The 14,412-nt window shown below is 44.2% G+C and overlaps 1 protein-coding gene and 1 long non-coding RNA gene across 2 annotated transcripts in view; one reads left to right on the forward strand and one right to left on the reverse strand.

Annotated features, from left to right (window-relative positions):
• The window catches only part of LOC149330036 (uncharacterized), a 287,954-nt gene that overhangs the window by 5,875 nt on the left and 267,667 nt on the right, over positions 1-14,412 (forward strand). The window lies entirely within an intron of this gene.
• LOC149330037 (uncharacterized) lies at positions 430-4,209 on the reverse strand. The gene is made up of 2 exons (XM_089561229.1): positions 3,259-4,209; positions 430-435 (listed from the first exon to the last, which is right to left on the reverse strand). Exons 1-2 carry the CDS (start codon positions 4,207-4,209, stop codon positions 430-432), a joined length of 957 nt encoding a protein of 318 aa, XP_089417355.1.

Genomic DNA, 14,412 nt, shown 5'->3' on the forward strand with positions numbered 1-14,412 from the left:
TGGCGCCAATCGTGAGAATACGTTGAGCAGAGTCTGGTTGGCTATAGTTGCAGCATTATTCCGTTTTGCGATTATCTGAGAACAAACAAACAATTTCAGAGATATCACAGTTGACTTATTTAATATTACCGCAGTAACGATTTGCTCTTACGAGCTGAATTATCATCAGAATATATTCCTAATATATTGGTTACTGGGTAGGGCACACGTGTCTTCTCTTCTTTTTAGTTGCAAATCGTTTAAATGCGGACTGCTCTCATGCTTTATTGTGAAGTTTTTTTTTCCCGCAGTTTTTATTGGGTTCCGTATCTTTTAATCTGCGCAACTCGTTGCTTTATTTCCAGTCTAGCCGTTCGTATACGCTCAAAATTCTTTGAGCTGTTACTATAGAGTTTTTAATAACCAGGGCTACGGAACTCTTTTTACTTCTCACACCTGGAAATTATAGACAAGGGCATTTTTCAACTGGAAGTTGTTTATGATTGCAATATTTTTATATATCTTAAGATACAACTACACCAACCAATATCTTGATGGATCTCCCCTCGACAGGCTTGCATTTTTTTGCTATTAACGGTTTTATTAGCGCCGAAAACGTTCCATTTATTTTTCTATAGCAGTCCTAACTAGTCGATGCGAGCGATGGGCATGATTTAAAAGAAATCCTACGCATCGGAAAAATACACCAATGGCTTCCGTATCTCCATAAAAGCACCTTCCAATATTCCACAGTTGCCTCAGAAATAAGTTTTTGTCTTAGAATCTTGGACTTGCTTGAGAGCGTTGGACAGGCCCTGATAATGTATGGCCGAAGCTTTTCTGATAGCAACCAGTTAGTGGTCGATGGAACTGGTAAATCAAGTTTACTATAGAAATCGGAAAAAGTGCGGTTCGAAAAGGGGATGAACGGAAGAGTTAAATCGTAAAGAAAATAGAGACAAAAGGTAGAGACGAATAAATAAAAACCAATTGATGACAAGAATAAAACTTAATCGCTTCATCGATAGCACTTGAATCATGTTTGTCTATACCAGTAACTAGAGGGTTTGCGATTCTGCACTAGCAATTTTTTATTTTGCGCTTGTTCTAAAAACACTACGACTTGGGAGATTAGCACGTTAGGTATGACATTTTATTCATGATAATTTACGGACCGCGCTACATGCTGCTGAGAAGCAACGTGGTAGGGATGAGTTCTAATATAGTCTGGTGTTTTTTAACCAGTTCGTAGGTATCACTAAATAAGCATTTTTACATGCCGCCAGCATCAAAAAGTGGCCGCTGGAGCTGTGAGTCGAAGCCGCTCCCTGGTTCTTCAGATGAGTGTTAAACATATCCAAATATCACACAATACCTGAACGTTTTATTCAATTTTATGCGACTTGATTATTTCTTTCCTCGCTATTCAATTCACAATATGAATTGTAAGCCCATCAGAGCCACTATCTTTCATGAGGCTTTTTTTCCCCTTTCTTGTAATTACGAAACGACCTCAATCCTTTATTATCGCGATCGACTGAACTGAATTTACATGAGGGCGCAATCATTTATTGTCTACCTGTATATCCAGCCGCAGTTCACTATTGAGACTGGATGTGTTTGCGTATTGCGAAATCATTAAAACATTATAAGGGCAACGGTTGAAGCTAGGGAACAATAAAGCACGTGAACGGTCTACAAACGCCGGCTTTTGAAACTTCAAGAGAGCCTCTCAACCGTGTGAGTAAAAGTCAATTAGTATCTACTTGAGCGAAACCAAATAACTGCTAAGGAAAGCCATGTACAGCATTTCAGACGCTTCGCAGTTGAAAACAGCTTCTTGCTCTGGGGTCCAAACTCTGGCCCACTGCTTACCGTTGGCAGTGGCTTCGTTAACCTAACCAATGCGGCTCGCAGTTGGCTGGCCCAGGCCGGAAGTTTAACTGGAAGCAGGAATGATTCTAGCCCAATGTGCTCAAAGCATTTCCCCACAGTGGAACACATTTCACCCAAGGGCGTTCATCCTAGCGCTGTCATAAGACAACAAGGAAAAGGTAGAGATCTCTGCGAATCCTTGCCGTTAAGGGAAAGAATAGCTTTACAGATCTCCGTTATAGGCCTGTGGATATTCTTTAGGTAGATAGTAACAAGTAATTAACCTCTAAAATGATATCTACTTCACCTTTTGAGGCTCCTCTGAACGCAAATACTAAATGAGAATCATAGTTGAGCTAGTGTTCCTGCTGCGAGTTATGCTTCAAATGTGCTGGTGAAAAGTACTGCTGACCAGAAGGTTTTTATGGCACCTTGGCATAAGAAACACGACCTGCTATATGCACAGCGGGGTGGTCAGGCCAAAATGCCTTCCTTAATGAAGGACGAGAACAATCAAAGGGAGACTGTGAGGATTTAGAAAAGTGATTGTATTTGATTTATATTGCACAAGTTTAGCACTGGTTTAGCATTACTAGTTTAACCTTTACTACACCACTTGCGCTTTTGGGTGCTGCCTTGAAAGCTGATAGTTGTAAGTGGTGCCACGATTGGTTTCTATGAAGAGAAGCTGAAGCAATAGGCTATTAGTTAGACGCATAATATCTTTTATGCAAGTAAATGCTCTTGGATATGTGCTTGTGAGTGATAGAAAAGTTTATTAACAGGAAGGGTGGAGAGGGTGGTTGAGTAAAGCACTAACCACACTGAAGAAGGGCGCGGACAGAATAAAGTACAGTCCGATGACGGATGGTTTTGATGTCATATAGCGTCAGCAGCTTTGCTTGCCTTTAACCGTAATAGGCGAGAGAAAAATTGCCATTTTGAAACACGGTTTCGGTAAGTAACGACAGTCATAAATACGTAATGGGAGCGCTGGCTTCACTTGACATCAAAAGAATTTACTTCAGTTCATCTAGGGTAGCTTTTCGATTTTCATATGGCGACAGTCGAGTCTGACGATCAGGGCTAGTAAGGACATATTTGGTCTAAGGAAAATGCAGCTCGGAACTCAAATCATCTTCTCCTCTGTTTGGCGTTTGCATGAACGAGTTCTTCTGTTGTTAGAAAGGTTTTGATCGGTCGATAAGCTCAGTCAGTTTTAAAATTTAGGTTGAAGGTTGAGTGGCACTCTGAGATTCTGAAAGCTTTGGCCCACATACATTCATACAAAAAAGCACGGAAAAATATCCTCTTGCCCAGCCTGGGTATGATATTCGCGGCCAGCGTTCGCATGCACTTTGCACGTTGCCAAAGTAACTGGGAGAATTACCTATTCGTTCTTACCTCCAACTGCGCGGCACTTCCGTATGCTCCCAGAACAAAGAGTTCGGCGCACATGGTCCCAAATCCGATGATGTCCATGAAGACGTTGAGAACAGACCTCTTAGACGTCAAGATGTAGTATCCCCAGGGCGAAGCGTTTAAAATGTTGAGTGGTATGCTCACCAGAAGGCAGACGCTGAAGATCTTGTCACACCGCACAAAGACGTTCCACAGTTCACAAAACTTGGCGTGTTCAGCCTCCAACTCAGACAACAAAATCGGTCGACCTATACCGAAGCTTTCCACGTCTTCGTGTATGCACCTCAGGAAGGATGCGAACGCTCGGCTCAAGTACATCGTCCAGCTAAAAGAGATCATGCACACAGTTTCAGCGAACACCAGGCTGAACATTGCGTACGCGACCTTCATGTAAATAGGTTCCATATAGCCGTCGAATTCTTCTATCTCGTCGCATATGGAGAACAGCGCCGCCACAGAGAAGACTACGTTCAGCAAGAAGATGAACTTGGCTGTTGGTCGAAGATGTGTGGGGCGCTGGAACGTCGATTCTATGGCTTCCATTTTGTTCAAAATTTCGCACAGCTCGTGCGAATACGTCACCAGGGTCACAATGTTCGCAAGCTGTATGCCCACGCAGCGGACGAAGTAGAATATGAGGACGCACTTGTCTATGACACGTAGCCCCTCGCCCTCTACGTCTACCGCCAGGGCTGCGACTTGGTAGGCATCTTGGAGCATTACGACTGCGTACAAGCACCACGATGAGACGGCGAAGGCGAGGTAAGGGCTGCCTATGGTCGTCGACAACTGGGAGTCTCCGTGCACAGTCTTCCAAGAGAAGAAGGAATATCCGAGGCACCTGTGGAAAGTGCTGATCATCTTCACACCATCCACGAAGGAGGCGTAACCGAAGATCTCACTACGGATGGAGGCAGACCTAAGACGTACCATGTCGGAGATGAGGTGGACAATTCAAACGGTCACTTAATTCGAAAAGAATGAGACATTCGGAGGTGAAAATGTGTCTTGCCTGTTCCGAAGTGCAGGTAGAACGCCACCGGCTCCCTTCTCTCGTTCATTACTCCGGTCGGTCTTCGCGGTGTTTGGCACGCCCTCTTGTTTCTCTTTTCTTTCTGCCGTTGTTCTGTCGCGCCTGCTTTCCATCGCGGTGGCACTCCTCGCATTCCATTAACGTAATGGCCCCGCCAGGGGCGCCACCATATCTGCAAGTGATGTTGCGGTACGGTTTGCTAACCTTCTTTCATGGGAACTTTTATCGTTATTGTTTTCGTGGAACGCATTTCTGCTGCTTTGGACGCGAAGAATCCGTCTTATTTTAATATGTAATCCGCCTAGTTGCGAGGCAAAACTAGCTTGCTGCATCGTTAACAAGAGGTGTCACCTAGTGTAAAAATTAGTGCGTTGGCATGTTGTAAGCCTCGCGATTGCTTTAACTATGCGTGTACTGAAATATGAAAAAGTGGGAAGAAACTGGAACTTTCTAATTATTTGGTGAATGTCGGCTTGAGTACAAAATGAAATTAGTACTTTGAGAATTTATCTCGCGCGTATATTACAGGATTTAGAATATAAAACGGCGTAATGAAATGACAATACTTTCCTGGCCCCACTTGGAAGCCTTCTTTTCACTGATGAGAAAACGAGCGTAACAATTCCGCACAGCAATAAAAGCGGAGCGACTTCAAAGTCCCCGGATTTTGAGCAATGGTTCCTCTTCGTAGTCGGAGCTTCGTCTACTGGTCGGCGTGGTTTTTGGTTTTTAGTCATGGAAAACTCAGGTTATTCCCTGCAATGGAATATTTTCAGAATCGATGTAATACAGGGCTTGGAAACCGAATGCCTAACTATTTATTTTGTGTGGCTTGAAAAGGAGTGGAACGAGCCTTATGGGCAGTGTAGCTATTTCTTGTCTCTTGAGTATGTAGTAGAGGACAATTAAAAGAATTGAAGAATTTGCGCATAACTGATTTAGGTTGTATGAAACCAAGGACATAATCAAGTAGTTAGCGATGAATGTCGCTTCATAGTATAGTAAATACGTTCACTATACACTACAGATGCTAGTATAGGGAACTAGTTCTCCATACTCGTGTGCCACAAATACGCTGCAAAGCCACCTACCTGTCAACTGCAGTCATGGTATTAAAGAGAATAACAACTTAAAGCTATTGCTAGCGCATGCCAGTTCGCGCTGTTCGCTTTTGGCTGAGCATCAAAAGGGTGAACTTCTTACTTTACCTTCACTATTCAATGAGGAGCAGGGTAAGTCAAATCTATTGCATAACAATGACGAAGTGTTTTAAGAGTACATATGTAGTGGAGACAGTTGAACTGTAGAGGAAGCTTTTAAAGCAACTGTTGTTGAACAGTACCGGTGGCAGTTCCGAAATACTTGTACAAAAATGAAAATATTAGTAGAGTACGTGAAGAACAAACATTAATAATGTAAGCTATTTTATATATTACAGAACATTCCAAATATCCAGCGGCAGCAGAAGCAGTAAACGCCACAGAATTTTCTCCAAATATTAGTGTCGTATAATCGCACTCAACAAATATACCATGTCAGCGATGATTACAACCACTGCAGAAATTTACGAAGAGAGAATTTGAAGATATAAATCGTGCATTGATATTTCAGGGATAATAACCGTAGATTCCTTGAGTTCACAGGGTTTTAGGGACCGCAGTAATTTTGGAAGCTTCCAGTCATAGCCGTTGCTAAGAGTAAATCGGGGTAAAATTATGTGGAATGTAATAGTGGTCCTTGCTTACTAAATAAAATCATTTTTGTCGTTGGCTCTTAGTATTGTGCGGTTTTAAAGAAATCGTCCCAGGTTGAGAGATTGATTGTGAACTGCGCCTCCCAGTCTATTTCCGAGGTTAGTCAGCAATCACTGAGGGATCATTTGAAAACGGCGCCCCGCAGTGTATTTCCTAGGAAGTCACCAATCACTGAGTCCATGCTGTAGTTCCTTTCCTCCGTGCAGATGGCAGCACATACTCCAGAAGCAGCTCTCTCTGTTTGCTCTTAGAGGGCGCTGCTGATCTACTTGCTGCCGCTTGATTTCTAGCCATATGGTAACACAATGTCCTTGTCGCCCTGGGACTGTGCTCCATAACATATGGAGGGAGTGCCGGCCGTGTGGACACTCCTGCAGCATTTATTCCTTTTACAGTATTCATCGACATCGTGCAAACCTGTTTATGTTTTACTTCCGTACGAGACCACACTTCCGTGAGTGCAGAGAAAAAGGATTTCATTGCAGCCTATAAAATTAACTTTGGAGTTTCTATGGAAATATTTGAACTGTATTCGCGGCTTAGGCATTATGGTATAAAGGATCTTTGCAGCCCACGAAGGCATCGGGACCGTTATTCTCACGATAATTATCGATAAAATCGATATTTTCCTTGCCATTTTACAGTCAGCTAGTTCAATAGCTCACTGTATGAGGGTAGTTGATTGCGGGGATCACGCCCGGAAATCACCGAGCCGCCTCAGTGACGGCTTAGTAGTGTGAGGATGCGCCTCATATGCGGGTACACATCCCCGTGTACCCATCTGTTTTCCATTTATTGCAAGCTTTGCTCTGGCCTGATGCAATGCTTGTCTGGATTGAAAAGGTTGGAAATTCAGGATGGGCGCTGGACCCCTCTTTGAATAGACCAAGGGACCATTTTGCCATTTCACTCTGTCTAGGTGCCAGGCCCAATAAGTATACATCATCATCAAGAATGGTAATTTTTTCTACTGTTTGCTTAAGGTGTAAATAATAAGCATAAATAAATTAGGAGAGGAAAGTAAAGGGAAAGAAGAGTTAACACAAAAATCTCCTGGTCTCGATAACATACCTGTGAAGAAGCTTGCACACCAGCTTAGGGGCATGCCCTTTGAAGGTTGCACCGAAGGAGAGGAGGACCGGAAGAGTAAATGGCAGCCCTAACTGAGCTCGAGGAATTTGCAAATACTTAATTTGCAGGAGAGGATGAAATGGTCTGAGGATTCGACGTCCCCGCAAGGCGCACATAGATTCGATGGCTTGAGCCCATAACGGAATAAATAAAGATTCAGACGACGAATCTTGCAGCGCAACGGCGTCATGGAAACCTCACATTGACTTGATGCACATAAACGAACGTTCCTTCATAGTCCCCCTGTAGAAAGGTTGGACTCATGGTTCAGGCTCTGGTGTAGTTAAGAACGTTCATGACGGGACGTGGTATGCACGGTAAGCTTTGGAACGACGTGGTCAACAGGCCCATTGATGGCTGATTTTGCTGAGAAATCGGCCATCGATTTTGAAGTAATGCCACAGTGCACTGGAATCCACTGAAAACGCAATTCTTGCACATCAAAGGGCACAAAGTACATTAGGGATCGCTACAAGAGACTAGACTGCGACAGTGTCCGAGATAATGATTACATGAAAAATATAGCGTGGAAATGTTTGAAGGGCCAAACCAGTAGCGAGAAATTCAGCCACAAAAATTGGCGTATAATCTGTGACCCGGATAAAATAACTCCAATCTAGTACGTGGAAACAAACATCTACTGCTGCTTTTTCGCGATGTTGAGAGACATCGGTGAAAATAACTACGTGGCTCGGATATTGGAAAACATATTCAGCCAGGAGACCATTTAGCACATTTGCAGTCAAGTTCTTTGCCCGTTGCGGCAGCGTATGATCGAACAAACAACTGGAGCAGCCTGCACATTGCTAACGCATTGCACTAACCTAAGCGAGTCTGCAGTTCTAGAGAACAGTGCTCTGTAAACACAAATTGAGACAGATTGTATTGCGTCCAATTTTTATCTAGAAACAAAGCTGGGTTAGTAAGAAAAAATTGGAGGGGCCACTCCAGGCATAGGCTCAAGTCCCCGTAAGAAGGTGTGCACTGTGAGAAGCTGGAAGCGAGAGTTCAAGTCCCGTATGCGGGCTTCGACACAGAGGACACAATTTGCCGCTGATTTTGGCAAACCCAGACAAAGCCGTAGAGCGCACTTCTCCAAAAGCACCAGAGGTTGAATTATGTATTTAGGACTACCAAAAAACAGAACAAAACCGAACTCCGAAATTGGTCTTACGTAAGCCTTACAGAGAAATAAAAGTGTCTCTGCGCACGCCAAATTTCTTATTGCTTAATCGCGTCAGGGGACCGAAAGCCCACTCACCTTATAGTATAATACTTTTGATTGGTTTGGTTTGGTTTATTGGGGTTTAACATCCCAAAGCAACTCAGGCTATGAGGGACGCCGTAGTGAAGGGCTCCGGAAATTTCGACCACCTGGGGATCTTTAACGTGCACTTACATCGCACAGTACACGGGCCTCTAAAATTTCTCCTCCATCGAAATTCGGCCGCCGCGGCCGGGATCGAACCCGCATCTTTCGTACCAGTAGCCGAGCGCCGTAACCACTGAGGCACCGCGGCGGGGCAATACTTTTGATTGGTCGCCAGTTTAAATGACAGTCATTCGTATATTATACTTGGGTATCTTAAGGACTCAACTTGTGGGATTTGGGCGCCTCAATATATTAGACAGATATATAGAGGAGGCGCTGGTGGGAAAACGAGAGCGGAAGATTTGGTCACGTTTAGAATGAAATGCAAATTACTCAGCGAAACTTCCAGGGCATTGAGTTAGGCTTGCGATAGCTGGTAGGGGGAATGAATACCTCTAGTAGATGCGAAAAATTCTATGTCATCCGCATACACATGCACTTTGATGTCACCCTGAATACGTATGTCTCGCATGAGTATTTTAAAAAGTAAAGGTGACAGGACCGATCCCCGAGGCACACCTCTAGTCTGCGAAAAGGTTTGGGAAGAAAAGGAACCGTGGAAACAGAAGAATGTATATCTTTTAGGAATTCCTGTACTCATGCAAGAATTTAAAAGGCGGCCGAATTTCACCAAGCTTGTTCAAGAGGTATTGAATGCTCTATGCAGTCATATGCTTTGGCGATACCCAAAGTGACTAAAGCCGTGACCTCTTCCTTCTCCACTGCAACTATAATTCTGCTTTCCAAATATAAATGAGCAGTTCAGGTCAGGCATCCTCGACGAAGCCCTAGCTGAGACGCACTGGAGGCTTGTAATGCCTTAACGTGACTTTTTAGACGGCTGTGCACAATGCGTTAAATAAGTTTCACTAAGTTAGGCAAGAGGAAAATCAAATCAGTAATGAAATCATGCCGTTTTATTTGCAGTTTTACCACGTGATTTAAGGCGTCTCGTTAGGAGTGCGTTAGAACGTTGCTGGGTGAAGTTTTCAAAGGTAATTCCTTCCCCGTTTCAGTACCAAATGAAATAAGGCACTAGAGATATGTTTCGTTTTGAAACCGAACTATTGTGCCCTGGAACTATATCAGAATCGATCTCAGATGTGTTTTCTTTGCATGAAAGGATAATACTTACAATGTGCTTATTCTTGCATTTAATATGTGATCTCATAAACATTACCAGGGATTCGGCAAAGCACTCACCCATCGCTCCTAAGCCTATCAGCCTATCGCGTTTTGTTGTGCAGCCCATGGGCCATTCTCTTTGTTTCTTAATGCACGGATGATGGTAACGTGATATTTTTTAATGCTCAACGCCATCCGCAAAGTGGCGGCAGGAAAGGGAACTAGAAGTACTTGTCGCGAATTCGTAAAGAGGTTTGAGCATCTTTACTTGCTTTTGGCTTTCGTGGCCAGCGTAATGTTACTCGTGCATGCTCACCAGCAATTACGCTTTGAGGGCGATTGAAGTAATTACAAGTCATGACACTGCGAATAAAGCAATCGAAAAGCAAACTTAATAAAAAACTCTCTGGCGATCGTCGTTAGCATTTTCTGTTTATTATGATTTCGTTGTTGAGGATTAACTTTCAAATAACATTTGCTCACATTTGTTTCATATGTCTATTTTCATTTTTATAACACAATGCATCGCTTCTTTTGATCAGACTCAAACTGATCGCTATTTTCTGTTGGCGGTATACTTAGGTCGGTTATATCTTCGATACACACACAAAGTTCGTTATATTGAAGGTCAACACACAAAACTTCGCTATATCTGAGCTTACACTCAAAAGTTAGTTATTTCCCAGCTAACGCACGAAAGTTCATTACGTCCGAGGTGGCATACTTAGGTTTGTTAATTTCGAGTTTAACACACTGATATTTGTTATATCCGATGTGGCATACTAAGTTTCGTTTCGTTATATTCGAAGTAGATTCGTTGTTATCAAAGTGGCCAATCGTGGCGGCGGTCGCCATTGCCGTTTGCATAGACCCTTCTGATGCTAATTCATTAATAATTGTAAACTAAAAAACCCGGTGAATGAAAAAAAAAACATGGTTGCGTTGATTAGGAGCTAGCTGTCGGGCAGAAGAGAGATATTCTCCAAGAAGACGTATAACGGTCAGGAGCCGAGATTAGCGCTCTCAGCAATCGCGTCCACGTTCCGCGGCTGGGTTGTTTTCGGGGTTGTGGCGTCATGGGGTCTTCATTTCCGTTGCCGCTTCTCTGGAACCGGGATGGTGGGTTCAGTATATGGCGTGGTTTTTCGCAACCCACTGGCGTTGACTGAACGAGCTCCGCTGCATGACAGGAAGCGTCTACTGACGTCACTATTTGCGTAATTGCGAAGAAACCCCAGGAAGCGGGTGGCATTTCAGTGAAGAAAAAAAACTGTGGCGAAGCGGAGAATGCCGAATGTTGCTTTTTTTTTCATTTCGGGCGTTCGTATTTTGGCTGAAGCGAATCAAGCCAGATTTAGAAAAGCGGAATTTATCTGTGTCCTTTTACTAAAATGACAGCCATACAAATGATCAACAGAGTAGCTTGAACTTATAGAATATTTGATGCTTTTTTGTCCTATTGCGGCTATCGATCAATCGTCACAAATCACAGCCCTCATTGGTTTGTTTCTGGGTAGGAATCATCTTTCTTTATAAGCCAAGGACTGGTTGACTTCTTGTTCAGGTTATATTTGTTCGAACCTAGGACACCTTCGAGGTTCCACAAGTTTGCAAGTTCATTAGGTCATATTTTACGTTGCTCTATAACGGTCGAAAACGTGCGCATTGTTTGACTAGCGTGCGAACATAAGGGCTTGCTCTAATGGACCTTGCCTGTGATGTCTCTTTCAAAAGCAAACTCTCATAAAATACAGAAATTATAATGCCGAACAATACACTGAAAAAAAAAGTGGTTGTTGAAATACCGTCGGATTTGTATGTGGCGGTACAGAAGCACCTATCGTGTTGAGTATTGGGCGCTGAAAGAGAATTCCTCGATGATTATATATCTCACATAATCTATCCGGAAAATTTTATGGACACGTTGCTAGACTCGTTTTTATGCGACCGACAAATGAAAAACTCGACCTTTATCACACTGCCCATATATGCTTAGTTTGCTGGCCGCAGTTCTACGCTGTATTAGGAAGGTGACTGCCGGAGAGATTATTTTTTCTTTCTTTGTGGTTAGTGCCGGTTTTTTTTTCCTGTCGCCAGAGAATATTTGAAAATTTCAGAAACAGACTACCTTAGATTTGCGTGTGAAAAGGTTTGCTCAGAGCTAACGTTGGTTTAACGTTCTATTTTTAAAGCCTTTTTTTTACTTGGCTTGTTATTTGTTATATTTGTTATTAACATGACTGACTGCAAAGAGATGGCCTCCCACTCTGCTCTCGTAGTTATGGACCAACCATCCATAACTAACAGTTATAACTAACCATGACGACTAGGTGTTCATGTAGCTCCCAAGCGCAAGCAACGTTATGCATGACTAGACCCCGATGTTCCAAAACAAGATCCTGGTGCACTGAAAGCACTGCTGATTTTGTGTCGAGGCATACAAAGTCGCGAATATTTGATGTTCGTGGATGTCGGGCCTTTGCGAGTAGTTCTGTTGTTTTACTGTTCACAGTATGCATGCATTAAATATTAGGAGAAGGTAAGTGACGCCAACCAAGTAAAATACAGGAAAAAACACGACGTTTCGGGACCGGCTCGGCCCCTTCTTCACGGTGTGACTACGGGCGAGCGCAGCTTGGCTTTTTAAGCCCCTGTGTGGAGGACCTGCGGGTCAATGGCCGCAGCCCATGGACGTAGGATGAGGGGAGAGTCCCCAGGGAACGATTAACATTCTCTCGTGTTTGCTGTATGTGCCACGACTCGAGTAGAAGCCTCCTGCGTGGGTTAGCTTCCGTTTCCAATACAATGGTGCTGTCGAAGTCAATTGGGTGGTCACACCCTTCACAGTGTTCGGCCACGGCGCTGCGTTGACGATTCATGTGACGGACGTCCGCTTTGTGTTGGTTCATCCTTTCCGCGAAGTTCTTCGTTTCCCCTATGTACGACGCCGGGCAGACGGAACACGGAATTTTGTACACGACGCCCTGGGCCTTTTCTCTGGGCTGCCGGTTTTTTGGGCGGGGGAGAAGGCGACCGATAGTGCTGGTCGGTTTGTGCGTTGTCAGCACCCCTTCTTTTCCGAGAATGCGACCGAGCGTCTCGCTCACGCCTCTCACGTAGGGGATGCAAACACGTTTCCGCTTCTGGCATGCGTCTGAGGAAATAATAGACCGGATTTTGTTTTGCCTTTCTTGTTTCCTGATAATGCGCCGGATGAATGAGCTTGGGTAGCCGTTCTTTTGGAGGTCAGAAATGACTCGGTTCTTCTCCTTCCTTTTTTCTTCACTTGAGGAACATATGGAGTCGGCTCTCTTCAGTAATGACGTCACGACAGATGCTTTGTGCGGGATGGGATGGTTCGAATCGAAATGTAGGTACCGTCCTGTGTGGGTTGGCTTCCTGTGCACCGAGGACTGCAGGCCTTTGTCGTGCCTTGTAAGTAGGACATCCAGAAAAGGCAGGCTGCCCTGCTGTTCATGCTCAACAGTAAATTGTATGGCCGGTTCAACTGAATTTAGATGACTCTGGAGGTTTTCTATCTCTGAGGTTTTCACCACACAAAAGCAGTCGTCTACATAACGGAGGAATAACTTTGGCTTGGGATTAAAGGAGGAGAGGGCCCGGCTTTCGACGTCTTCCATGGTTAGGTTAGCCACTGTGACTGAAATTGATGCCCCCATAGCAGTTCCGGTTGTTTGCTTGAAAAATTCTCCGTTGTAGGTGAAAAAGGTACTGCGCAGACAGAGGTCGAGAAGGCGACATACCTCATCGACCCGGCAGCCGGCAGCCCAGAAAACCGGCAGCCCAGAGAAAAGGCCCAGGGCGTCGTGTACAAAATTCCGTGTTCCGTCTGCCCGGCGTCGTACATAGGGGAAACGAAGAACTTCGCGGAAAGGATGAACCAACACAAAGCGGACGTCCGTCACATGAATCGTCAACGCAGCGCCGTGGCCGAACACTGTGAAGGGTGTGACCACCCAATTGACTTCGACAGCACCATTGTATTGGAAACGGAAGCTAACCCACGCAGGAGGCTTCTACTCGAGTCGTGGCACATACAGCAAACACGAGAGAATGTTAATCGTTCCCTGGGGACTCTCCCCTCATCCTACGTCCATGGGCTGCGGCCATTGACCCGCAGGTCCTCCACACAGGGGCTTAAAAAGCCAAGCTGCGCTCGCCCGTAGTCACACCGTGAAGAAGGGGCCGAGCCGGTCCCGAAACGTCGTGTTTTTTCCTGTATTTTACTTGGTTGGCGTCACTTACCTTCTCCTAACATTAAATTTCCCAACCAGACAGACTTCTGTCGAATGTTTTCTTTTGATGCATTAAATAGCATTTTTTCCGACCAGCTGCACTTTATTTCTTGCATACAGATTATTTCTTTCATTTTTATTAATGAGCGAAACACATTCGAATATTGCTAAGAACGTGGCGGTCATCTCTGTTATGTTATCAAATACAAATTTATGATTTGTTTTCGTAAGCCTGTCTACATTTGTAACTTTATTTTGCAACGATGGGAAACTTTCTGAACTCGCTTGAGCTCATGGAAGTTGTGTGGAACTTAAATACTAAACACGTACATACTGGCGGAAAGAGGCTTGTCAAGCAATGAAACCTAGCACTAGCTCAGCCATGTCAAGAAGAGTGAAGAATAGTGCGTACCTTAAGTACTTCGAAAAGAGCCTTTTCTTGGAAAGAAGCAATGGTAAGAGTAA

The sequence above is a fragment of the Amblyomma mixtum genome, chromosome 9 (genome assembly GCF_055824585.1).
Source record: "Amblyomma mixtum isolate Tamu chromosome 9, ASM5582458v1, whole genome shotgun sequence".
NCBI classification, from domain to species: Eukaryota; Metazoa; Arthropoda; class Arachnida; order Ixodida; family Ixodidae; genus Amblyomma; species Amblyomma mixtum.

What these genes read in the sequence shown, in the direction of transcription:
- LOC149330037 (XM_089561229.1), bottom strand. Translation starts at nt 4,209, where the DNA reads ATGGTACGTCTTAGGTCTGCCTCCATCCGTAGTGAGATCTTCGGTTAC.